This window comes from Plectropomus leopardus, chromosome 6 (assembly GCF_026936395.1).
Source record: "Plectropomus leopardus strain MGB_pleo_1.0 chromosome 6, ASM2693639v1, whole genome shotgun sequence".
Taxonomy (NCBI): domain Eukaryota; kingdom Metazoa; phylum Chordata; class Actinopteri; order Perciformes; family Serranidae; genus Plectropomus; species Plectropomus leopardus.
Genome location: NC_142181.1, coordinates 1,168,419 through 1,194,947, shown reverse-complemented (window position 1 = coordinate 1,194,947; position 26,529 = coordinate 1,168,419). Strand labels below are relative to the sequence as shown.

Sequence of the window (26,529 nt, the reverse complement as noted above, 5' to 3'; positions counted from 1 at the left end):
TTGGCCGTTAAAATGGATAATACACGCTGTCATTTTAATAAAGCTCTCAGACTGCTGACAAATATTACAAAATACATCTGTAGAGACAGATCCATCAACAAAACCTCCTCCTCTGGAGACAGAAGTCTGTCACGTGTCTCAGTCTGACGGTCAAACGTCCCACGCTCAGTCTTGTCCTTTCTTTCTCTTCTTCTTCTTCTTGCTGTTTTTCTCCTCTTCCTCTTCCTCCTCGTCTGTTGTTTTTCTCTTCGGCCTCTCCTCCACCTGCTCCATGCTCTGCCACACCTCGTCTTCCTCTCCCTCCTCTTCCTCCTTCACCTCCTGGGACGCCGCCGCCCCCGCCGCGTCCTCCAGGTCCCCGCTGGAGAGCAGCAGGCAGTTGAGGCGGGACTTGAGGTAGACCTTGTGCTGCAGTTTGCGGTCCTCCAGGCTGTGGATGCGGAGGAAGCGGTCCAGGCCGCAGGACGCCACCACGGGCTGGGAGGGGTGACACTGCAGCCCCCGCACGCCGCCCGCCAGCCCCTTCAGGCAGCCGCGGACCAAACCTTTCCTCAGGTCCAGCAGGGCGATCTGGCCGTGCGTGTTCCCCACCACCACCGTGTTCCCGGCGGCGGTCAGGGACAGAGCGGTGAGCGGGTACTCGCCGTACTCGGCCTCCAGGACGGGACGCCGCTGAGGGGAGGAGGGATCGAACACGTGGACCTGGCGGAGGGAGAGGACAGCCATAAAGAAAATTATTTATAAAAAAAAGAGCAAGGAAAAAAGGTTTATTTATAGTCACATATTTAAAATCATGTTTCAAAATTATTTTGAATTTTTAAGCGATTTTTCCAGATCATTTCCATGTTTTTTGTGTTTTAAAATTTTTTTTACTAAATTTACTAAAATTACTTTAAAAAAAAAACAACTAAAAAAACACTTTTAAGTTTTAGGTTAAAACTTTTTAGGTAGATTTCTTTCAGATAATTTCCATGTTTTTTTTCTTAAATTTAACAGCGTTAACTTATTTTCAGGCAGTTTTCTTGTACTTTTAGCTAATTTATTAAAAAAAAAGAAAAGTATATGTTGAAAATTATTTATTTAAAAAAAGGCTAGGGAAAAATGCATAGGGGAAAGTAAAAGCCCGTCAGTGTCAGGATGACACATAATATAAGATAAGTACAGAGAAGTGAAATATAAAACTGATCAATTTTGAATATTGTTTGGCCTCTGAGACTTCAGGATGTCTGCTTTACAGCTATTTTTCTCCCACATTTCACTCAGATGGTGAGGCGACTTTTTTGTTAATGGAATATCACTTTCATTTTAACGCGTTTGCTTTATGCCGAATCGGAAAGTACAATAACTAATTATTATAACGTAATTTAAGGAAAAATACATTTTTCTTTGTGGTGCAGATTTGGCCACAGAGAAGTAAACTTTCAAATAGGCATTTTTTGAATGGAGTTTGGTCGAAAGGACTGGTAGAGTCCTGTTTTACAGCCGCCCCCACACACACACACACACACACACATATATTCACGCTTAAATGGTGGGAGGAGCCTGTGGTCGACACTTTGTTTACGGAATGTCCCTTTAATTTTGACGCTTACGCTGTATGCCGAATTGGAAAATACATCACAGTAAACATAATTTAGGGAAAATGTCTTTTTCTTTGCGGCGCAGATTTGCCCGCAGAGACGTAAACTTTAAAACAGATGTTTTCTAAACGGAGTTTGCAGCTGGATCCCTTTTTGGCAGCTGTTTTGCCACTTTGAGCACTTCGATATAAACACACCTGATGGTAACCTGTGCACGTGACCACTTTATCCGAGTCCGGGATGAAGGCCACGTCTCTGACCCAGTGCGGCCGCCGTAGGTCCAGCCAGTCGTCCCGCAGGTTCTTCGCGGTGAACGCGGGTGTCTCGGGTCTCTCCAGGTCCCAGATCTTCAGCCCGTTCTCCTTCCCGCCGGTGGCCACTTTGTGCCGGTGCGCGGGGCTCTGCCGCATCCTGCACACGCTCTTCCCCGCGTGCAGCTCCGTCACGGGCTCGCTGCTGTCCTCCCTCCACACGCGCACCGTCCCGCTCTCCACGCTCGTGACCAGCGCGGAGCCGCCGAGCACCGCGAGCCCGGTGAAGCAGCCCTCGGCGGGGTCCCCGCAGCGCCGGCTCTCGGTGAAGGCGCCCTTCTCGGTGCTGAAGGTCTTCACGGTTCCGTCCACGGTACCGACCAGCAGCTCGCTCTCCGCCGGGTCCCCCCAGCACAGCGCGCGCACCTCCTGGTCCCGGCTCAGGTGGCTCGTGTTGCAGAAGTTGAAGGCCTGCTTCCGGGACAGGCTGACCCCCTTCAGGATTCCGGTCTCCGAGCCGAGCCACACGGAGCACAGCCGGCTCGTGTCCCCCATCACACCGGCTCCAACGCACCGAAAACCGAACTCAAAAGTGTCCCCAAAAAAACACGCGTGTCCTCCTCTGTGGACTGCGTCGCGCGACAAAGACGTCACTCTGCAATGTTTTCTTTTTTTTGCATTTAACTTTATTAAACACAGGCAAACACGACGTTTCTTTAAAACTTTATTAAGTGCGCGGGGTGTATTCATTCCGTATTTTCATAAAAGTTGCAGAAAACATATTTCATAATGAAAAAAGCAAAACAAATAAATAAAATGTAGGAAAAACTTTTAAAGGTAACGAAGATCTCTGATTTTACAGATTCTAGCTATGATAAATAATGTAATTATTGAAAATAAATAAAAAATAAAATAAATCACCATAACATGTTGGTGTAATTTTGGTGATTTATTTCTTTGAAAATAAATCAAAGAAAATTTTGTTGAGTTTTTCTTGAAAGATGCCAGAAGTTTTAAGGAAAAAGTTTAAAAAACAAAATTACATTTGTCCTTGTTCCTGCTACATCTCTGGAGTTGAAGGATGAGTTAGTCATATTATCGTACTTTTTACAGTATCTCATAATTTTTTTAAAAATTAATTGTACATTTTTCTCTTCCATATTTAAGTTCTTGAGTGTTGCAAAGTGTTTCCTTATTAGTATTATTATTATTATTATTATTATTATCATTATTATTATTATTATTATTATTATTAATGTATTCCTTTTAACATGTTTATTGTATGTTTAATATTTGCGCCAAAAACCAAAGCAAATTCCCTGTAAGTAAAAACCTACTTGGCGATAAATCTTTTTTTCATATCCTGATTTTGAATTTAAAAAAAAGATTACAAAATTAAAAATAAATTAAGACTTAACAAATTAAGATCAAGTTGAAAATAATAAACAAATAAATGAATATCTATGAATTGTTCAGTTCGTGTTGATGATTTTTTTTTTTAAAAAAAGTTGCTCATACGTCACTGCCAGTCGACACCCCATTTGCGCATGCGCTTGTGGCGGAAGTGGCTCCATCTTGGCTCTGGCGGCTGCAGCGGCTAACTGGCTGTTAGCTTCAGAAACGCAGCGATACTTTGCTCTGGTTCGTTTTTCCGGCTTTGATATCAGGAGTTACAGTGAGCAGAGGGCCGTCCGCTGTTCGGGTCTGAATCCGAGTCTGTCTTCGTCTGAGAAATGGACGGAGAAGAGGACGACTTCATGTCCGCGAGCCACTCCGGTAAAAACAACCGCTTTGTTTCCCAGCGAGCTAAACGGCGAGCTAACTGCTAACTGTACTCTTCATCAGCGGATCACAGCTGCAGTTTCACTCAATAAACTCGATAAACTGAATGTTATCGATCGTCTGAGCCGCGCGGTGTTTGTAACAAAGGGTTAATACGGAGTCAGCTGCGGTGTTTGTTAAATGACAACCAGGAAATGGGTCTAAATTTAGCCTCGCGAGCGTCACAGCCCTCATTATCGGTCACGTTTTACTGAAATAAACACGTTAATCAGCTGTTATAACTGTCACAACCTTAAACCCGTCAGTAAGTCAGCTCCGGGCTGTTAGCACCTGCGGATTTAAAACTCTGAATAACTGAAGTTTTATTAAGATAAGACATAAAACCAGAGGTACTAAACCAACGGCCCGCGGGCCAAATCTGGCCCCTGATAGGGTGCCCGGTGGCCCTGCAGCCAGTTTTTAATCCATAATAAAAATAAAGTGATGGACTCTGTGAATAGTTTTTGTCCTTTTAGTCCCCATAAGGTGTCAGAGACATAAAACAGCATCAAAATAGAGCTTGATGATCAAAAAAGAGCCAGAGGAGGATCCCCCACACCCCCGACAGAGGACACAGCTGAGACACTGATGTCCTAAAATACTAGAAACGTCATCAAATAGGATTGTCTCAAAATCCCGAAAATGTCCTTAGATCTTAGAAATGTTCTAAATGCTGATGAGAAACATCTTAAAATCCCAGCATTGTCCCAAAATCCGAAAATTGTCCTAAAATGTGAAAAATGTCCTAGGAGCCAAGACACGCCCCGAGAAACCGCTTGTGTGCTTTGAAGGCATTTTTTTCTTAAAAAAAATCACAAAACATTTTAAAGAAAAAAAAGCCAAAACGCTTTCTAAAAAAAAGGCCAATAAATGTAAAGAAATATAATCACTTCATTTTTTTATTGAAAAAAGTAAAAAATTAAAGAACAAAAAAAAAGCCTAAAAATAGAAATTTGTCATAAATGTAGAAAATATTAAAAGAAAAGATTTAAAAGTTTTAATAATAATGTGCTATATATATATTGCTATAAGGCTTATAAAGCGTTACACCTGAATGGAGTTTGGTGTTCAGACTAAAAGATTCTTTCTGTTTTTGTTTTGTTTTGGTTTTGGTTTTTGGGGGATTTTCTCTTGTGAAATGACCGCAGTACAGTGGGAACATACAATACAGGTGTACCTGTCGCTGAGCCGCGCAGGAGAACACCTTGATAACCGCAGCTCAGACCCCGTTCAGCTGCTGTCGGCTCAGAATCAGGTTTCTGCAGGTCACGTGTCCCAGCGTGTTTTCTCTGCCGCTGTTTTTGAGCCGAATTATAGAATTATTTTTTGTAAATAAGAGATACAGAAAATCAAAACATGACAACAACCAGGCAGGTTGTCATTTGGGTTTTCAGTCTTTTTTACATATTTTTTCGCAGCTCTTTGGCCAGAAAACGTCTCAGTCTGCTGGCTCATCAGTGACAAAAAGTCCTGTGTGATGACACGAGACGCTGAAGCGTGTCACTGACATGTTGTTGTGTTGTGCAGATGACGGAGGCGGCACTCCAGTTCAGGACGAACACCCGGCGTCGGAGGGCGAGGAGGCGAGGAGCGACGGACGTCATTCTGAGGTCAGACTGCTTCACGGCCGCCTCGACTCTGAGGCTCCTCTGAGGTCGTAGTTTCCGAGTCGAGAAGTCGTTTTTCGAGTCGGTGGCGTTCATGAGCTTTGAGGTCGTACCGTGGGAACAACATGAAGCTGCGGAGAAGATGTGTTGCATTTTAATAAGAGCGTTTAAGCAAGAGGCCGACAGCTGTTTCCAGTCTTTTAAATATTTTTATATATTATTTTATTTTGCATCTATTTTTTATTTTAATATTTAATCAGGGTCACTCTACCTGGACTGCAGTTAACATTAATGTGCAGTTTTACACTTTGCATGTGATCAAATATTGATATTTAATATGTGAATTAATGAAGTTTCTCACCATCGACCAAACGTTGACTTTTGCCGCCATATTTTTGTATTAATGACGTCAAGTCAGCGACCCAACGATAATGTTGTTATCGCGTCAACAACGTGATATTGTTGTCATCCGTGTCAGTAAACCGGCCTGGCTGTTTTATGGTTAAAAGTTTGTTCGCTCGCTGCAGTTAAAGGACGCAGAAACGAAAATGTGAAGCTGCTTAACGTACATTAGAGTTACGAGGAACAAAATAACAAACTATAGCATTTTTTACCGTCGCCTGTTGAAATCGTTTTCTTACGTTCTGCCATTTCTGCTGCCCTGAAACATCACGCAAAAGTCCCAACTCAGCTGCTCGGAGACCTCCTGTGCTCATAACGCGTGAATACGATATTTCTGAGGAGCGCGTGACGGCAGCAGAAGTTGTGTCTTAACGATAAAGTCTGAACTGAGACTCTTCGTTTGTTTTTTCGACAGGACGAAGGCAGCAACGATGAAGACGGCCCCCGCGCCATGGAGACCAGCGGCGCGGCCAGCGGCTCCGACAACGAGCTGCACAGAGGGGCTGACAGTGACTCGGAGGGCGAGGCCCCCAGGGGCCGCCATGACGACGACAAAAGCGATTCAGAGGACGAGGCCCCCAGGGGCCGCCGCCACCACGGAGACGACAAAAGTGACTCGGAGATGGAGGCTCCGCGTCCCGCTGACAGCGACGACGACGACTCGCCCGTCAAGCGCAGGATGAGCGGCTCCGACAACGAGGAGTCGTCGCCCGTCAAACACGGAGCCTCAGATAATGAGGAGGCGGGGCGGTCGCCTCCCGCCAAACGCAGGGGGAGCAGCTCGGACATGGAGGAGGGGGAGGAGAGGCCCAAAGCGGCCGCAGACAGCGACTCGGAGAACGAGGACGACAAACCTGCGGCGTCCCGCCGGTCCAACGCTGACAGTGACTCTGACACAGAGACGCCCGCCAGACGCAAGGCGGCTCAGATAGACTCTGACGAGGAGGAGGAGAAACAGCAGGAGGAGAAGCAGGGAGGAGGAGGAGGAGGAGGGAAGTGGAAGGCTGTGATGCAGTCTGACAGTGAGGAGGACGAGGAGGACGGGAGGAGGAGGAAGGCTGCAGCAGGAAGTGATGAGGAGCAGCAGGAGGAGAGGAAGCAGAAAGACGACAGTGACGACGAGGACGAGAAGCCAGGTGCTGACCGCCGAGCGGACGCCGCCTCAGCCGCGGACGCCGCGGCGGCTTTTACGTAGTTTTTGTTGGAGATAATTCGCTCATTAATGTGTGTTTGTGTCTGCAGCTAAGAGGAAGAAGGCCATCCTGTCCGACAGCGAGGACGAAGACGACGACGAGAAGGCAGACAAACCAGGTGAGACCTCACCTGTCGGCTGGATGTTCACGGTTCATACCATCATGGAAAACCTGGAAAAGTCATAAAATTAGCAAATAACAAACGGCAGTCCTGGAAAAGTTTGAAAAATGATATATACCCCGAAATAATTTTTTGGGGAAAAAAACCCCCAAAACTGTAAGAGGGGAGAAAAAACACCAAAAGTTTTCCTGAAAAAAAAAAAAAAACATCTTTTTTTCTTTAAAAATTGCCAAAAATGTTATTTAAAGTTAAAAAAAAAACAAAATTTTCTTTAAAAAAAACAAAAAAAACAAGAAGGATTTCTCTTTAAAATTACAAAAAATCACCAGAAATGTTTAAAGAAATTGAAAATTCTTTTTAAAAAATAAATCATCCAAACTTTCTATGGGGGAGAAAAAAAACATTCCTTCAAAAATCAACAGAAATTATGTAAGAAAAGAACGACCTATTTTTTAAAGAAAAAAAGATGTTTTTTTTAAAGAAACAAAAATTCCCAAATTTTCCGTCTCTGCAATGGAAAAAGAACCAATAAGTTGTATTGATGTTTGTTCCATTGAAAGTGTGATCTTGAAAATTTGCCCAAAACTCATGGAAATTTATCGGTTAAAATGTGTATGAACCTTGTATATAACTGGCACTGTGAATTTTGGGAAAGAAATCTGCAGGTTGCAGCTAATCTGAAAGGGTTAATCGGTAACTGTGATGTGGTCAGACGGGAGGCTCAGGTCACATTAATGTTTTCATTTTAAAACAAAAAACGATCTGTGGAGGACGAGCTGGAACACCTTCACCGTGTCCACATACTTTTGGCCTGGTGGTGTGTAACAGACGTGTTTTTTTCCTCTCCAGCGGTGAAGAGGAGTCGGGCGGTGTCGGACGAGGAGAACTCAGACAGCGACGACTCGATCGGTCCCGATAAAAAACTCGCCGCCAAACTGAGAGAGCTCGGCTCGGACAGCGGCAGCGATGACGACGATAGGCGGAAGGCCACGCCCCCGGGGAAGAAGGACGAGAAGGCGCTGTTCGGCAGCGACAGCGACTCTGAAGGCGGCGACGAGGAGGAGTGAGTACCGACTCCTCTCTCCATCTCATGGGCTAATTCATAATAATCTGCAGTGAAAGTTAGTCACGAGATTCGTCCGACCGTAAAGACCCCTGACAGAAATTAACCCTTTAACAGTCACACAAGAAATGCCTCTGCTAAAAAATCTACATTAAGGACCGACGAATATGTTAACAAAATACATTTTCCCAGTATGATGCACTGTAAAAAGTGCAAAAGTAAATGTAATATTTTAAAAATCTGGAAATGAAAGTAACTTCATACAATAAACATACGAATAAAAAATAATCCAGTTAGATAGTCAGAATAAAATATACTGTGTTATTTCGTAAAAATCTGAAAACTAAGTTACTTCAGAAGATAATATACGGTATATAGAAAACATAAATATAACATAAATCAACTTTTTTTGGTCTGTCTTTAGACAGAGCATAAAAGCAGATTTCTCGATCTGCAGAGTAAACTCATCGTCTCTGTCGCTGCGAGACGCGAACACTTTCGAAGAAATCAGAGGTGAAAGCCGCCAGTGTGACCTTTAACCTCTGTGTGTCCTTCAGGAAGATGATTGCAGACATCTTTGGAGAGTCTGGAGACGAAGAGGAGGAGGAGTTCACGGTGAGTGCGACTAAAAACCTCCCGCAGACTGTAATAATAATACTACTAATAATAAAGTTTATTTATTTTGAACGTATCAAAACCAACGTTAAACAGACGTGCTTTACATTTAACATGACAAAAATACACACAGGAACATTTTTCAAACACAAAAGTAAATGAACAACACAAAGAAAAATTCAAAAACAGTACTTGAAATAAAAAACAACAACAGAGTAAAATATATGATAAAATAATTCTTTAAAGAGAAATTAAAGGAGTGGCTTTCGATGAACGAAAGTGTGTCGACAAACAGAAGTAAGGAGACAAACAGAGTCTTTGGTCCTCCTGCAGGGTTTCAACCAGGAGGACCTGGAGGACGACAAGAAGGAGTCCAAGGAGAAGCAGCAGAGGGTGGAGGAGGACTCGGACTCCGATGAAGGAGTCGACCGCAGCGGCCAAGAGTAAGAGGAGGCTCTGTGTGCCCCGATCCAAGTCATTTAATGCTGAGGATCCACAGATATTTATTCATTTATCTGTAATTATTTATTTATTCATTTTTTAACTTTATATATTTATTTTTATCTGTATTTATTAATTTAACCTTTATATAACCAGAAAAAACTTTTGAGATTAAAAATATCTTCAAGAGCATCCTGGCAGCAGCATGCAGCAAAAATACAAAATCAAAATGTAAAACTCAGAAACAAACGATATAAAAAAGAACCCAAAATAAAGTTACCACAAGGAAGGACTATAAAGTATCTTCATATGTGCTCTAAATAAACCGTAAAAACATGACAATTCACAAAAGTCTTTGAAAAGTGTGAGATCAATGTGAGCAACGTGACCCCCAAATTCTGATCAGGTATTTTTATTTTCCGAGATAATACAGCTGCACAGAGCACACTTTACTCTCAACTTATTTAAATCTGATTAAAATTTTATTATTATGAATGAATGAATGAATGAATTATTATTTTTTTATTATTATTATTATTTTTTAATCTTTATATATATATATATATGTGTGTGTGTGTGTGTGTATACATGTATATGTAATATGTAATATGTAATATATATAATTATTTATATATATATATATATATATATATATATATATATATAATTACATAATATAATTATATCTTTTTTTATTTACCTATAAATAAAATATGTTTATTTATTTACCTTTTTTTAAAAATTTTTACTGTTAAAAAAAGAAAAAAAAAAAAAGTTAAGATGTATAGATGTCTAACTTTATTATTTAACAGCTGAAAACTGGCATCTCACGAATGTTTGTAATACTCTGACAAAAAAAAAAGAAGAAAAATGTTATAAAATACATTTTAAAGCTGCACCAACAGTAGAGGGAGTAAAACAGTGAAAATAAATAAATAAAAGTGTTAAACTGTATAAAATAATCTGAACTTAAACATATCTACAGTTCAAAGGTGTTAAATCTAAATTGTAACGTACGTGTGTGTGTGTGTGTGTGTGTGTGTGTGTGTGTGTGCGTGTGTGTGCGCGTGCGTTCAGCACCAGCTTCATGTCTGACTTCGACATCATGCTCGCTCGGAGGAAAGCCATGAACAGCAGGAAGAGGCGGCACCGCGACGGCGGGACGTTCATCAGTGACGCTGACGACGTGGTCAGCGCCATGATCAGCAAGATGAACGAGGCCGCAGAGGTCCGCCTGTCAAAATAAAAGCCTCACTTTAAATGTGGTGTTTTAATGTCACACTGACTGACTGACTGTTGTTTCCTAACAGGAGGATCGAACCCTGAACAGTCAGAAGAAACCGGCGCTGAAAAAACTGACTCTGCTGCCGCAGGTCGTCATGCACCTCAAGAAGTAAGAACTCGGCGCTCCTGCGTTTATCGTCATTATCTTCGGAGGCCGCCAAAACTGTTTTCAAACATTTGAAGAACCACGACATCAGCGGGAACCTCCCTGAAACTGTTGATACAGCAGATACTCTCGTGTTCTCTGTTGCATCGTAGCTGCCCGCACCATCCCGAAAAACAAATATCATAAATCCTACTAACACTTCGTGATGGGAAGCACCAGAGGCCCCGTGACTCATTTTTATCCAGATACAAGTTATGAAGTTATGAAACAATATTATTGATGTTTTTTAATGGGTCGCAGTATGATGAGTATCGTGTTAAAATGTATTCAGATTTATTACTTTTTCTCAACAGCAAATTCTGTAACTTAACGAAAATTTAGTCAACATCTGTTTAATCGTATAAACGTTTTCAGTGTGTTCATCTCACGCAGTAAAACGGATCTAATGGGCTAAAAAAACAGCTAATTTTATTATTCTATTAGACTGTCAAAAGCAGCCGGTTTAGGTGTGTTTTCATTTAAAAAAAAAATCACCCAAAATCTTTTAGAGAATAAAAGTCACCAACTCTTTCCTTTAAAAATCACTAAAAATTAAGAAAAAAAATCTTAAAAACTATTGGCAATTTTTTTCAATTTCAAAAAATGGCCAAAATTTTAAGGAAAAAAAATCTTTAAAAACTGGCAAAAATTTTAAAAGAAAAAAAAAACATTTTCCAAATTAAAATAAAAAGAAAAGAAAAAAAATGGCCCAATTTTTTTTTTCAAGAAAATATGCCTTTTTTTTCCTTTAAAAATCGGCGGTAAAATAAATAAAAAATACAACCATTTTAAGTTGTATGCTCCTCTCCTAAGCCAAAAAAAAAAACATAACTCCCTCCCCAGTGCTAAAAAATGATTTTTTTGTATCACCTCCTCCTGTTGAACATTCCCTAAGTTAAATTTAAATATTCAGTTGTACTTTTCTGAATTCATTATTCGTTAAATAATATATATTTAAAAGAGAACTGATAAGAAGTATCAGTGGTCGGTTCAGAGCACGTATGGTTTTTAAAATTTGCCTCAAGGTCCTGGAAAAATCCTGGAAATTAACTTGTAATAATGTGTATGAGCCCCGTTTTTACTGCACTTGATTTGTTTGATAACTTTTGTAATTTAATTAATACAAAATATAAATCAGCTTTTAACAGAACAAGAGTAAGTTCAGTTATAATTAAAGCAAACTCGTACTGAAGTTAATTGGTGTTTTTTGTCCCTCAGACAGGACTTGAAGGAGACGTTCATCGACAGCGGCGTGATGTCAGCCATTAAAGAGTGGATCAGTCCTCTTCCCGACAAATCGCTGCCTGCTCTCAGGATCAGAGAGGAGCTGCTCAAGATCCTACAGGAGGTGAGTCCAGACTAGAACCGGAACCAGAACCAGAACCAGAGTGTTCCTCTACGTCAGTGATAGTCCACGGACCAAATCCGGTCCCCAGATGTTCTTAAAAATCCTAGAAACATCATAAATCCTAGAAAAGTCCTAAAATCCTAGACATGATAAAATGTAAGAAACTCTGTACAACTTTTCCCGATGTTGATAAGCTTTTCAACATCAACAAATATGCTTTTCTATCGTAAAAAAAGTTGTCCTTCAGCAGAAGGGGCCATGGAGTCGGAAAAAGTAACTTAAAAAAACGAGATATGTCCTAAACTCCTAGAAACAACCTAAATACCAAAAAAGTCCTTAAGTCCTAGACGTGCAGAAATTGAAGATATGTCCTAAAATCCTAGAAACGTCTTAAAATCATAGAATCGTCCTAAATTCCTGGAAATATCTTAAGATCCTAGAAATGTCCAAAAATCCTAGAAATGTCTTAAAAATGTCAGTAAGTCAGAAATGTCTTGAAATCGTCCAAAAATGCCAGAAAGATCCTAAGAAACCTCTTGAAGTCCTAAAAACATCCTTAAATCCTAGAAACATCCTAAAACCCAACAAATGTCCTAAAAGTCTAGATGTGCTAAAATTGAACGTCCTAAAATCCTACAATCGTCCTAAATTCCTAAAAATGTCCTGAAATCCTCCAAACATCTAAAAATCCCAGAAACATCCTAAATCCTAGAAACTTCTTACAATTGTAGAAATGTCCTAAAATCCTTTGTGTTTGTGGTGTTTGAGTGAGTGGGAGCAGCAGACTGCGTGAGTTTCCTTTGGGATAAATAAAATATCCGTCTCTTTTTCTGTCTTTCGGTATTTACGACCAACATAAAATCTTAGAAACATCCTAAAATCCTAGAAATGTGTCTGGGGCCGCTGCGACCGGCCCCTGGCCTGCTGTCATTTTGCGAACGTGGCCCCAAAGCAAAGCGGGTTGCGTCTCTTTGCTCTGTGAGAGAGCTGTTCTCCTGCTGACGCTGAATTAACTCTTTAAAGTCTGTTATCGGCTTCAGTGTTTGACCGTTTGCTCTCTGCAGCTGCCCAGTGTGAGTCAGGAGACTCTGAAGCACAGCGGCATCGGACGCTCCGTCATGTTCCTCTACAAACACCCCAAAGAGTCCCGATCCAACAAAGACCTCGCCCTCAAGCTCATCAGTAAGCGCCTCTCTCTCTTCGAGCAGCAGAAACGAGTCATTAAGAGTACCGAGTGATGACGTCACGAGTCCCGAAGCGTTTGCATTTTTGCACCTTTGGTTCCCTCGTCTCAAAGTCTCTGGGTTTTTTGAAAAATACGGTCTTGAATGAAGTCCGTGGCTAACACAGGCTAAAGATATTTACACGTTTTGTTCTGCAACATAATGTACGTCCGATTAAACCCAAGTTTTTAGTGGTTAAATGGGACTACGGTGTTTGACGTCAGACGTCGTCACAGCGGACACAGAAATTACACGTGAGACCAGCATGACATAACCGTGATCTTTTTTTTTTTTAACTTTTTATTTATTCGACATAAAGATAACAAACACAACACATAGGTGTTCACAACCTATTCACATACTTGTATACATACACACACACACACACACATATTTATATACTTGTACTATGTATTCAGTAAGTTGGCATTGTCTCCCACCTTGCTGTTCACACAAAAAGAACCTAAAAAACACAAGTGTGACATATCAGTAGTGGTAAGGAATGAAAACCAAGATTGAAAACCATAATAAAACAAAAAGTAAACAAACAAAGCGGAGACAATAGAAAGAAAAAAAGAGGTCTTTAAATTTCTATTATTAACGGGGACCATTGTTCCCTGAACCAGACCATTTTCATCTGTAACTTTGCTGTCTTTTTTCCATAATAAAAGCCATGGTCATTTTCTAGATCAGGTCACGCTAACAGGTGAGAGTTTTGTCGAAAAATTAAGCGCCAAATCAAATCAGAAGTTGATGATTTGGGGTGGTGACGTTTAAAGTCGCCTGACCTCGATTTCATTCACATTTCATCTGTGAAGATTACCATGCTGAACAAAACCCGCAAACATTATAAACTTGTGTTTGTCAGAGATTATTTTTGGCAATAATCAAAAATCCCATCATGTTTTTGGCGAGGGAACCAGTGCGATGTTAAAACGCGTCACCCCTTCAGCGCTCTGTTGGTCTGTGTGCAGATGAGTGGTCGCGGCCCATCTTCGGCCTGACGTCCAACTATAAGGGGATGACGAGAGAGGAGCGTCAGCAGAGAGACCTGGACCAGCAGATGCCTCAGAGACAACGACTCAGGTAAAACGTGACCCTGACAAAATTTAAACCTCCCTCCTCTCCCTCTGACACGACCCTCATCTTCACCCTGTGTGGACACGAAGGAAAAACCCACTCAGTAGATTCGCAGTGTATCAACTGCCAAATTAAGTGTTTATTACTTTTTTTAAATTATGAAAAATATCTTTTTTTTTTTTTTAATATTTGCTAATTTCAACCAATTTGATGAAAAAATAGATCTTAATAAACATTATATCAAAATTTTTCTCTAAATAATGACTTGGTATCTCAAAATTAGGGCTGGGTGGTAAAACGATAATGATATCAATTGTGAAATAACGTTTCCTTGATTTAAATATGAGACATATAGTCAATAAAATGTCGATAGAACAAATTCCAGCCGTGTTTAGACAGACAACACAAACAGCCAGTGATTATAAGAATAGCACCGCGGAGAACCGAATACAGTGAAGGACTTTGACTGTAGAACAGCTGAGTGTTTGACAGCCACAGCATTTCGTTTTTCATTTCATTATTCAATATCAGCCAGCCCTACTCAAAATAATCATCAAATTTCTCAATAATTTGATTTGGGCCTATAAACATGTTAGCCAGCTAAAATGCACAGAGACTGATGCAGATTTCTAGAGTTTGTCATTAATTTGAGATATGAGTGCTGCGTTTATATTAAAATCAGTCTGACAGGAAAAAGGCAACAACCGCTGGACGTCCGGAGACAAACAAACAAACAACAAACCAGCAGAACGGAAAAACCAAACATGCATGACAATGTTTTGATGGTGAAGCTATATTGCTCTGAAATAATTGGCTAAAATATATTAAATAAACTTATTTTATTTAATTTTTTCTAGGTTTATAAGTCTGTTATTTTATAGATTGTTGGGGCCAAATTTGTTTTCGTCTCACCGGCAGAGATGGGCCTCCATAGTTAGTTTTAAACATTATTTTATTTTTTGCTTTGTTCTTTTATATTTTGTTTCAGTGATCTCCAGTGACTTTCAAGATCACCTGTAATTTGATATCAGGTTATTTTTTGGAGATATCAAGTTGTTATTTTAAGATATCAAGGTGTTGGTTAGAGATATCAAGTCATTATTTGGAGATTTCAGGTCATTTGGAAATGTCATGTCATTTTTTGGAGATATCCAGACATTATGTGGAGATTTCACGTCATTACGTCATTATGTCATTTTTAAATTCAAATTTTTTGTTTTCATCTTATTGGCAGTCGGGCCTCCATGGATTTTTTTAAGTAATTAGTTTAAAAAAACATTTTTTTGGTGTCAGTTCCTGAAGGTGACGTCTGATGTTTGTCAAAGATTTAAGTGACTTTAATAAAAATGAATTTATTTGTTAATTTATTTGTGATAAATTAATTTCAAAGCCGTCTTTCATGAACTCTTCTGTGTACTGACAGAGGATTAAAAGTGTTGTGTCAGTCATCGGGAAACGCACACTCACCCTGAAAAATCTGCTATCAGCTGATTTCCGTTTATTTTTATCCCCTCTTTCTTTCACTATCGTCTGTTTTAATAGAGATAAAAACAGAGTTCGGACACCAGACTTATCATTTACATTTGTCTCGATGCTCAGGTCTCAGTCGTTCTGCTGTGTTTTTCCTTCCTTCCCATCCTCCTGTTTGTTTCTTTAATCTCCACCTCAGTTTTTCTTTTCATTCCTCGTCATCTGTTCCATTTCATCCCTCCTCTTCTTCCTCCCCCCCTCCTCCTCCTCCTCCCCCTCCCCCTCCTCCTCCTCCTCCTCCTCCTCCTCCCCCTCCCCCAGTCAGCCTCAGAAGGTGGAGAGGTCGGAGGAACCCGACGTCTTCTCTCCACCAATCAGGTTCAGTCTCAAAGTTGCATGGTTGCACTGAGTCCCGCCTCGTAGCGAGTTCTGGTCGGTTTGTTTTTTTTCGTTGTTGGGGGCAGCTGAATGTGACGCGGTCGTCTTCGAACACGACGACGCCGTCAGTCTCCGTGTCTCCCTCTGGCCTGACGCTTGTTGTGTATTTAGAAATAAGATCATAATTTACTCTCTGCTCTGGTTGTTGTGTTGCAGTATAGTTATAAAACAAGGAAACGTACATGTACTGAAGTGCTGTACGTAACTTTACTCCTCTACATCTCAGAGGGAGATTTAGTACTTTTCACTGCTTTGCATTTACCTGAAAAGGGTTTCTGCAGATATTTTTTAAAAGAAGATTACGGTGTGGTTAAAAGTGGTACAAGGCAATGATCACGCTTGGTGTATTTTATGCAAAAATTATATTCAAACTCGGCAAGATGGGAATCAAGACAGTGAAGTCCAACATGCAGAATTAAAACCACAAAATTGCAACTAAAACTCACCAACAAAAGGTTTCTCCCATTTCTGTTTGAAGCTCATCGACGCCATAACAAGGACAGTTAGGGCCATTTTTATAAAAAATAAAATAAAAGAAAACAATAAAACTAGAAGGAAGTCATAATCTTAGTACTTCACTTCTCAAGTAAAAGTACTTCAAAATATTTCTACCACCTCTGTGAAAACCTTTTCTCAACTTCTTCACGTCACTGAGCAAATTTAAGTCTTCATTCATTCAGTCATTTGATGTTGTGCTTCTCAAGTTTCTCAAACATTTTCGAACTGACGATAAAAATAAAGTGATTGACTCTGTGAAAAGTTTTTGTCCTTTCAGTCTCCGTAAGGTGTCAGAGACATAAAACAGCATCAACATAAAGCTGGTTGATCAGAGGTCCTAGCTAAGACCCTAATGTCCTAAAATCCTAGAATCGTCCTGAAATCTTAGAAATGTCCTAAAATCCTAAAATTGTCATACAATCCAAACATCCCAAAATCTGAAATTTCAGAAAATCCTAGAAATATTCTAAAATCTTTGAAATTACCTAATTTTTGTTACAAATGTTCTTAAATCTAAAAATTGTCCCTAAAATCTCAGAAACATCCTAAAATCTGACAAATGTTGTAAAATCATAGAAATGTCCCGAAATTCTAGAAACATAGTAACATCCAAAAAATGTCCCCAAATCACACATTTTCAAAAATCCTTGAAATGTCTTAAAGTCCTGGAAACACCAAAAATTTCAGAAAATCCTAAAAAAGTTCTAAAATCCTCAAAACGTTTAAGAAATCTCCTTAAACACAAGAAGTGTCCCTGAAATCCCAGAAACATCCTTCAATCTTAGAAAAGGCCAAAAGTCCTGGAAACATCCAAAAATCTGAGAAGTGTCAGAAAATCCTACAAATGTCTTCGAAATACCAGAAATGTCCTAAAATCATAGAAACGTGTGTGGGGCCGCTGTGACTGGCCCCTGGCCTCCTGTGGCCCCCAAACAAAGAGAGTTGGGTCTTCCTGCCGTATCGTGTGAAAAGAGGTCAGAGAAAGTTGCTGTTTTATGACTTCAGAAATTGAGCCGCGGATGACGAGACGTCAGCAGTCAGATTTGTACGAGTTGAGCGGAGATTTCCTGCTGATGACGATAATCCAGAGATTTACACACACACACACACACACACACACACACACACACACACACACACACACACGGGCAATCAGCTTTGGTCTCGGGAGTTTTTGTCTTTTTCCACTGAAATGCTGACTAACAGCTGTGAGGTGGAGAATGCTAATAATAGCATGGAGGCTGCTGGTGTGTGTGTGTGTGTGTGTGTGTGTGTGTGTGTGTGTGTGTGTGTGTGTGTGTGTGTGTGTGTGTGTGTAAACCATCATGATATAAATCAAAGTGTCTCTGTCTCTTCCTGTCTGTCTCCAGCTCGGGCGGTCAGACGCCTCGTAGAGACCTGGAGAAACAGCTGACTGGGGAGGAAAAGTAAGTTCAGATTCACGGACCTTTTTTAACACACGCAATTGTAACAACAGCCCATAATAAACCACAAACGTACAAATCTGCAGATTTTAATCTGTTAATCCCACAAACATAACAGATTTCCCACAAAAGTAACAGCAGTTGCTCACGGCAAATGTTATATGAAAATTCCTGCAAATTTAATAGCAATGTGATGTTGGAATTCTGTAAACTGGCAAGGAATGATAAATAATAATAATAATAATAATAATAATAATACTAATAATAATAATAATAATAATAATGTTTATCTCAGCATCTTTGCACTCCTTGTAACTGCACTATTATACACACAGACTTGTATATATTAGCTGAAATTCTTTATTAGGGCTTGTGAATTTTAAATAATAATTTTCTGGTTTTATCTGTTTTTAGTTTTTTAAAATCAATGTTTAATTCCTGTACATTGAGAGCAAAGCTAACTGCAGTGAAATTCCTTGTTTGTGTAAGCATGTTTTCCAATAAAGCTGATTCAGATTCACATTCTGAATTATAATAATAATGATAATAATAATAGTAATAGTAATAATAAAAAAAAATCTTTGCACCAAGTGCTTCACATCAACTGACATAGAAGACATAAAAACATAATAAAATCCGAATAGAAAAATGAAATAAGATCAGAATAGAAAAGCATAGAATTCCTCTTCACGTGATTAAAACCCTCCTGAAAATAGTAGTAAAAGTCAAAATAAATAAGGAATACAATGAATGCATAACATAAAATGAAACAAAACGAAATCCACTGACATTATTAATAAAAATAAGGCTAAAAATAGAGTGTATAAAATAAAGCTGCTGCATACAGTCTATAGAGCACATAATGTTTATGAAGTTATTTATAACGTACAAAGAGCGTCATCTTTTCTAATTAGCTGACTGGAAACCATTGGCAAGTGTATGAATAAATAAACAACAATGACCACAAAAACCTTTTTCTATATTATATTTGTGGGAAGTTATTACAGTTTTGAAAGCTGGAGATCATGTTTGTGGGATTATTATACTGCAGTTAAAACAGGCATTTCCATTACAGCATTTTTTTTTATTGCTGCCACACAGACGTTTGGGGCCAGACGCCCTTCTTCAGTGAGTTCATGGGCGATAACACAAAGAAAATCTCATACGTGTTATTAATTATTACACATTACAATGTGGAGTAACTAAGTTATGACAATGGTAAATATTAATTAATAAAAAATACTTTAACAAGAGTGTTTTCCTGTTTTGACTTCTTAAATATCCATTTTAAGGATTCGGCACCCAGCGTCCACATATTCTACTGTGAGTGGTGGCGTTGTGTTTGGTTTTTGTGGGATTGTTACATTAAAGATGCAGATTTTAGTTACGTTTGTGGTTTATTACGTTTACGTAATAAACTGCGTGTTTAGATTCAGTTCCTCTGTAATCTCATGGAGGCGTTACTGTAACAAGCTCCGCCTCCTCCCCGCAGAGCTCTGCGGCCAGGTGACCCCGGGTTCTGCGCCAGGGCTCGGGTACCGATGCCCTCCAACAAAGACTACGTGGTACGACCCAAATGGAACGTAGAGATGGAGTCCAACAGGGTGAGCACACCAATGTCTTTATTTTAAAGTCTGAAGGCAAAAATCTGCATTTGCTGTTTGAAGAAAAAAAAGAAAGACAACTAAAAAAAATCCAGAATTACTTTATTGATAAACTGGGACACATTACAGTCCCTCTCAGTCTGTATATAGACATAGAGAAACCATAAGAAATATAAATAGGAAGTATCTAAAAATAAGTGCATTATTCTATAACATATATATCACATTATATATACATATGAATGTGAGAAATATGTTACACAAAAAAATAATAAATATATAAAGAGTAATATAATAATAAATATAAATACAGATTATTAAGAAAACTATGTTTCCAATAAATAATGTAATATAATATTATTATAAATGATAAAAACGATTTAATAGATAATCCATATAAATAATAAAAAAAACACAAATCTATTCATATTGATCTATGCTAATCATGTAAATAATGACAAATAGAACAACTACATAAAATAAAATAATGATATAAAAATGTTAAAACTGAACTGTAATTAAAAAAAGGTAAATAAAAATATTATTTTAAATTTTAAAAAGCAAATGCTACATTTATAAGATATGATATAATAATACATAACAATCATTTAAAAATAGATTATAAATAATTTAAAATCTGTAACAAAATAATAAATAGATAAATCCTTATTTCCCTTCATTTTAGACTGATTTAGTGTTACTTCAATACAAAGTACACAGCAGATTTATTTGTCATTTCTTCTAAAACTTTGTTTAAATAAATAAATGTCAACATTAAGAAATGACTCACCTCTTTTCCATATAATTATATGAAAACAGTTATTGTTGTGTTATACTCAATACCTTAATCATTTATTCACTATTTAGATTTGGTATATTTCTGTAATATTGCACCACAGTGAACTATGTCCACATTGTGACTGAAAAAAAACCCAAAAAAACTCCTGCATGTCTGATGCTGGAGCAGAGGGCCGTGTGCACACAGGAAGTGAGGTAATGAGCCGAGCTGTGATTGGTCCTCTGTAGAGCTATAAGAAAGGCATCAGCCTGCTGGAGAAGCACAAGCGGCGCTTTGCAGAGAAGAGGAAAATGGGCCGCCCGCAGGGAGCGGTCAAGATCAGCATAGAGGGAAACAGAATGCCGCTGTAGCTGCTGCCGCCGGCGGCCTGCGGGGGGCAGTAAGTCCTCGTGCATGGTGTGACCATGAACTGACGGCGTGCGGTGACGGTTCGATGGTTGTTTGAGGTGTCTGCAAAGAGTTTTCCTCCCAGAGGAGACGCTGCGCTCTCAGAGTGGAGCGTCTGTCTGTGGGGAACCGTCTTTGACAGAAAACTGGCTCTGACCTCTGACCTCTGACCTCTGACTCACCTGGGACCAACGCGGATCTAAATTTCTCTGTTTAAGTCCAGATTTGTCCCCTGAGCTCTCCTTTCCCTCCACACACATTTCTGCTGGATCAGAGTTCATTCTGACAGCGATTTTAGCGATGTTAGTCTTCACAGTCATCCTTCATAATCTGAGTCTAGTTTTTGTCCACCAAAGTTCAAAATGTTGAAAATTATGACATTTCAGTAAAGACGTTTTTTAGGCCGAAAAAGGTCCCACAAATAAGAGTGAAGCTAGTTTGTTTAAAAACATTCATTTCGAGATCATTTAAAAAAAAAATAGGTTGAAATTTTAATTTTCAAAATCTAGCCGTTTACAGTTTCAAACACTAATTTGAGACAACTGGGATTTGTACTTGGGTTCATCGTAAATTGATTTATTGATCATATGGATTTAATTTATTTAGCACATTAAAATTGACAATGTTATTCATTTTAGGAAAAGGAGACATGCAGGCAAAGCCTACATACACACACATATATATATATATATATATATATATATATATATATATACATATGTGTGTATGTATGTATGTACACAATATTTTGCTCTTCTCAAAGGCGTGATGATGGGAATCCAGGCACTGGAATCCTACATAACGAGTGAGAAACACAAAATTGACAAAAAAACGTTGAGAAATACCAGATTTTTACCACTTCTGAAAGTGAATCCAATAAGATAGTCTTATATGTTCATGTCTATGAGTCCGGCGTCGGTGGCTGAGTAGATAAAGCGTCCCATGAGTAAAGACAGTGTCCTTGCCGTAGCGGCCTTGGGTTCGACTCCCGTTCGAGGCCCTTTGCTGCGTGTCGTCCCCACTCTCTCTCCCCCTTCACGCTGTTGATCTGTCCTGTCTGTTAAAAGGCTAAAATGCCTAAAAAAATAAGCAATAAAATTGTCCTTAAATTTTGGTTTTCAGAGAACTGGGTGTAAGCTGCAGAAACTTTACAGTTCAGCTCATTTTTATGGTGTTTGCTGGAATTATGCGTCTCTTCTTCGGCAGCGCTCACACACATTAACAGACATGTTAACGGGTTTGAGGCTGTGACTTCTGGGAAGTTTGATGATCTGTGAGGGTTTTAACTCTTCCCTGCATGAGCCTGGAGACATGAGTTGTGCTGAAGGCCCCGTCTACATATGCAGATATTTTTGAAAACAGATATTTTCTCTTTCCATTTAAAGAAAAAGCATCTGTAAACAATGTCCACACTAAGACGCAAAATATACTCCAAACGCTCACAGTTTTCCTCTGCGTTTTGTCGTCTACACAAATTTAGTTTATTCATAACCAGTTTCAATCCTAATCATAAAAACATCAAATATTCATTTATTTTAAACATGAAACTGGAAATTGTCAGGTTTTTGTCATGCTGCTGCTGCGGTTTTAGAAAAAAACAACACAAAAATGAATTATTTTAGATATACTACATGCTAAATAGATTTTTGTTTTAGCTGCTGACAGTCTGGGATATGTCAGTGTGTGAGTGTAGCTGCTGACAGTCTGGGATATGTCAGTGTGTGAGTGTAGCTGCTGACAGTCTGGGATATGTCAGTGTGTGAGTGTAGCTGCTGACAGTCTGGGATATGTCAGTGATCAGCAGCTACATTGACTGTGACAGGTCACCTTGTGGAAATAGCATGTATTTCCTCCATATGCCAAATATGGTCAAAATGACCTCATCAGGTGGAAAATAGTCAAAATGACAAATTCAGAGTCAAAATCATTTGACCTGAACAGTCTGAATGTAACTATTTAATTTCCACAGTGTATTTTAGACTTATTGTAGGAGCTGCTGAGCTGCAAATTCACTGATTACACTCAAATACACAATCTGGACTACATGTAGGACACATGCATCAACACACACACAATTATATTAAAAAAATGACGGATGAAAAGCATCTAAATGCGCCAAAAAGTCCCTCAGAATTAAGCTGTTTGTGTGGACGACAGGCCAAAACATACAGGAAAAGATACGCTTTCAAAAATATCTGTATATGTGTAGATGGGACAGAAGAGTGGTGAAACACTGGAAAAAACAAACAAAACAAAAAATACCAACTTTAAAAAACTAAAAATCTCATCCGGCAAAAAATCAGTAACATTTGGTTGCATCGATACAGCAGAAGATTCAGTGTTTGATCACTTTTTTGTTAAAAGGCGGAGATGGCTGGAGTTTAAAACACTTCTGAACATGTCTTTTCTAATTGTGTTTCTTTTTGTCCCCGCAGGGTCCGATAAAGAAGGGTATGTCCAGAGTGGACAAACAGATGCGTAGATTTGCCGACATCCGCCGCCTGACGAAGCCGGGTCACGCTGTGAAAATCAGCGTCGAAGGCAACCGGATGCCGCTCTGATTTTAACCTCCGTAGGATTTATTCACTTTTTTTTCTCTTTAATGTGTTGCTTTCTGAACAATCCCGCTGTTGTCCTGCCCATCTCCCCATGCTCAGGTCCAGCTCCACTTTACTGACGCCTGAGGTCAAGTCACTTTGACTCGAGTCAGGATGTGAATATCTGCTGTAAACTCAACGGGTCTTTGGGCAAAAAATATCAAATATTCTCCAAATTTTTCCACAGAACAAAAATGTATCTGCTGTTAATGTTAGCAAGCTGTCAGCTATGTTATTTTATCTCCTAACATTTGCTTTTGTTAGCAGTTGGCTTTAGCTGCAAACCCACTGGATTTAAAATGTTTACTCATGCTATCATTATGTTAGCTTTACCTCAAAGTTAAGTAATGCTAATGCTAGCAGTTAGCTACATTAGCTAAAACCCAGCTAAATCTACAACGTTAGCTTATGTTATGACTTAACTGCGATAGCCTTATCTCTAAACTAGGAGGGCTGTAACATTAACTAACATAACTTAATTTACAATGTTAACTCATGTTAGCAGTACGTTAGCTTTACTTCAAAGCAATGTTAGTAGCTACTATTATCGATTTGGAGGTAAACCTAACTGATTGAGCCAGTGTTAGTAGTCCACCACATTAGCATTAGCTCCAAACCAACTGGGTCCGCAATGTTAGCTTACGTAAGCCTGACAGGAATTTAGCTGAAGTTAATGTAACTAACTGCTAAGTTAATAATTTTCGTCAGCTACATTAGCATTAGCTCCAATTCAACTGTGACTTAATGGTGACTAATGTTGGCACAAAATGCCATTTTGAAGCGAACAGTCTGGGTGAACATTAGCTTTACATCCAAACCAACTAAGATAAATGTTAGCAGCCAGCTACGTAAGCTATACATTTAGCAATATCTACAACAATATTTTATATTGCCACATAGCTTTGGTAGCCTTATCTTTAAATTAACAATGGCCATAATATCAACTTGTGTTAGCCGTTAATCAACTCGATTTACAATGTCAACTAATATTAGCATTACGTTAGCTTTACTTTAAAATATTATAAGTAGGTAATACTGTGGATTTGGAAGTAAAGCTAACTGCTGTGAGCTTTAGCCAACTAAGATGGCTAATGTTAGCAGTGAGCTACATTAGCACAGGACCATAACATTAGCTAATGATGGCGCAACACAAATACTAGCAGTTAGTTACATTATCTTCAGTATTATAAACTTAGTGATAAAGCTAATTTTAGCTATTGTTAGCAATCTGCCTCCACATCAACTAGGTTCAAATCAATATGTTAGCAGTTAGCTGCTCTAATGTTAGCTTGATCTAAGCCCCCTAAAGAAAGCAGTCAAACTACATTAGCACAGATGGATAATGTTAGCTTATGATAGCTCCACACAAATACTAGCAGTCAGTTACATTAGCTTCATTATTATGAACTTGCAGATGAAGCTAATTTTCTCATTTTAGATAATGTTAGCAATCTGCTACTTTTGCTTCTCTAATCTGCTACTCAATTTTCTTCCGAACAACAGCTTATGTTAGCAGTTACTCAATATAGTGTAATATTAGCTTAACATCGAAGCCAGCTAATTTTAGCAGTCAGCTACATTAGCTACATTTAAAAACTGGCAAAATCTACAGTAGTTTACATTATCAGTTAGCTTAGTTAGCTAACTGATAACTAAGCTAACTGATTTAGAGAAATCCAATTCATTATTTTGGTGACATTTAGAGAAATCTAATTCATTATTTTGGTGACATTTTGAATTTTTTGTCCAGAGTACCGTCACATTTTTCAAAACTTTCTAATATTGACTTTGAGAACGAAAATCGCCCCTCACGCTCTTTTTCTCTCTGAAAGTGTTAGTGTTTTGCGAATAGGCTGGCCAGACCTCCTCCTCCTCCTCAGTCCTTTTTGTCCCCTCTCTGCTCCCGTAGCGGCTGTACAGAAGTATGTAAAGTGTGTGCAGGACCGAGGTCGCGCAGGTAACGTCGGTTCTGTTGGATCAGATCTCGGTGTGTCGGCTGTGAATCGGCCCGCGTGTCTGTGTCTCTGGAACAGGTGATACTTTTCTTAATAAAGCGTCAACAGAAACTCACCTCTGCTCTCTGAGCTCGTCTGTTCAGGTTATTCCTGCGTGATTTTATTTAGTTTATTTTACTTTTTTAACCGAGGTCCCGTTGAGAGAGTAGGAGTAACTTGTCCCTTATTCTTCTTCACAGTCAGCGTTGTCAGAAACGTCCTCCCTCCCGTCAGCCCCAGATTGCAGCAGGACAAGAGTTGTTGAGGTCAGTGTATTCAGGATTAGAGATCAGTAAAAACGTTGCACTTCTGGTGTTAAAATCACTGCGCATTTTTTTTGAAAAATACACTTAGTGTTGAGAAAGGGGACCAAGTTTACTTTCACTCTTAAATTATTTTGGAAAAACTTAAGCAGACTGACTAAAATTCTTTTTAGAAATAGTGGAGGAAGGCAGTGAGCATAGAAAGAAGAAATTACCCTGAAAATAGCAAAAGATGAGTAAAAAATGTACAAGAAAATGAGTTAAGAAAAGAGCAACGTCAGCAAAAAAAGAAAGTTTAAAAAACAAATAAGGAAATGAGGAGAACGTGCTGAAGATGTACAATAATTCTGTAACTTAATTTTAAATTTGTAATTATGATACTTCTAAATTAAGGTTTCCCAGTTTTGTCTGGCTTTTTTTTGTAGGTTATTTATTTTCCCAGACACATTTTCCCCGTGCTTTTTCTTTTTTCCATAGCCATTTTTTCTGTAGCTTTTTTTCTTTCTTTTGCTTAGGCATTTGTGGTTATTTTCTTTTTTTCACTAAACTTTCCCTCAGCGATGTCTTTTCATACATGTATGTGTGAAAGGCGTCTGAAACGTCACTTTTCTTGTGCTGCTTTCAGTGTGAAAAGATCAAAATCTTTGGAGTCGATGAAAAGTTTTATTTCTGAATTTCACAGCAGTCGTAGAGGAGAGTTCTCACGTTATTGTCATATAATGAATTTAATGAAGTTTTGGTTCAGAAGGCAGTGAGGCAGTGAGTGAGGCATGTTTTTTTTTTCTCAGGTTGACAAAAGTCTGAGACACATCTAGAAAAAGACGTTTTCACAAAAACAAAAATAAAGTGGTACATTCTTACACTGATGTCATCAGTGCTTC

At 39.0% G+C, this 26,529-nt stretch overlaps 2 protein-coding genes across 4 annotated transcripts; one reads left to right on the top strand and one right to left on the bottom strand.

The window, feature by feature from the left end:
* On the bottom strand, positions 1 to 2,514 carry wdr74 (WD repeat domain 74). Its single transcript, XM_088078448.1, has 2 exons — positions 1,778 to 2,514; positions 1 to 702 (listed from the first exon to the last, which is right to left on the bottom strand). The coding sequence occupies exons 1-2, from the start codon at positions 2,384 to 2,386 to the stop codon at positions 166 to 168; spliced, it is 1,146 nt and encodes a 381-aa protein (XP_087934574.1). The 5' UTR covers positions 2,387 to 2,514; the 3' UTR covers positions 1 to 165.
* An 855-nt stretch (positions 2,515 to 3,369) lies between these two features.
* iws1 (interacts with SUPT6H, CTD assembly factor 1) lies at positions 3,370 to 25,461 on the top strand. 3 transcript variants are annotated; one of them, XM_088078443.1, is made up of 17 exons: positions 3,370 to 3,607; positions 5,180 to 5,262; positions 6,077 to 6,797; positions 6,904 to 6,972; positions 7,825 to 8,038; positions 8,596 to 8,653; positions 8,987 to 9,096; positions 10,172 to 10,322; positions 10,405 to 10,487; positions 11,742 to 11,871; positions 12,936 to 13,053; positions 14,069 to 14,180; positions 15,966 to 16,022; positions 17,951 to 18,007; positions 19,497 to 19,608; positions 20,635 to 20,786; positions 23,230 to 25,461. In XM_088078443.1, exons 1-16 carry the CDS (start codon positions 3,565 to 3,567, stop codon positions 20,755 to 20,757), a joined length of 2,241 nt encoding a protein of 746 aa, XP_087934569.1. In that variant the 5' UTR covers positions 3,370 to 3,564; the 3' UTR covers positions 20,758 to 20,786; positions 23,230 to 25,461. The 3 variants fall into 3 exon arrangements, with proteins under 3 accessions (XP_087934569.1, XP_042342020.2, XP_087934570.1); XM_042486086.2 differs by lacking the exon at positions 20,635 to 20,786 and having other exon boundaries at positions 3,371 to 3,607; XM_088078444.1 differs by lacking the exons at positions 15,966 to 16,022; positions 20,635 to 20,786 and having other exon boundaries at positions 3,372 to 3,607.
* Positions 25,462 to 26,529: the final 1,068 nt, after the last annotated feature.

Bases quoted from the DNA above. Each gene is read 5' to 3' on its own strand.
- wdr74 (XM_088078448.1), bottom strand. From the start codon at position 2,386: ATGGGGGACACGAGCCGGCTGTGCTCCGTGTGGCTCGGCTCGGAGACC. The intron at 703-1,777 runs GTGTGTTTATAT...TCCCTCCGCCAG, and splicing joins CGTGCACAGGTTACCATCAG to GTCCACGTGTTCGATCCCTC.
- iws1 (XM_042486086.2), top strand. From the start codon at position 3,565: ATGGACGGAGAAGAGGACGACTTCATGTCCGCGAGCCACTCCG. The intron at 6,798-6,903 runs GTGCTGACCGCC...TTGTGTCTGCAG, and splicing joins CGACGAGGACGAGAAGCCAG to CTAAGAGGAAGAAGGCCATC. The intron at 18,008-19,496 runs GTAAGTTCAGAT...TCCTCCCCGCAG, and splicing joins CAGCTGACTGGGGAGGAAAA to AGCTCTGCGGCCAGGTGACC.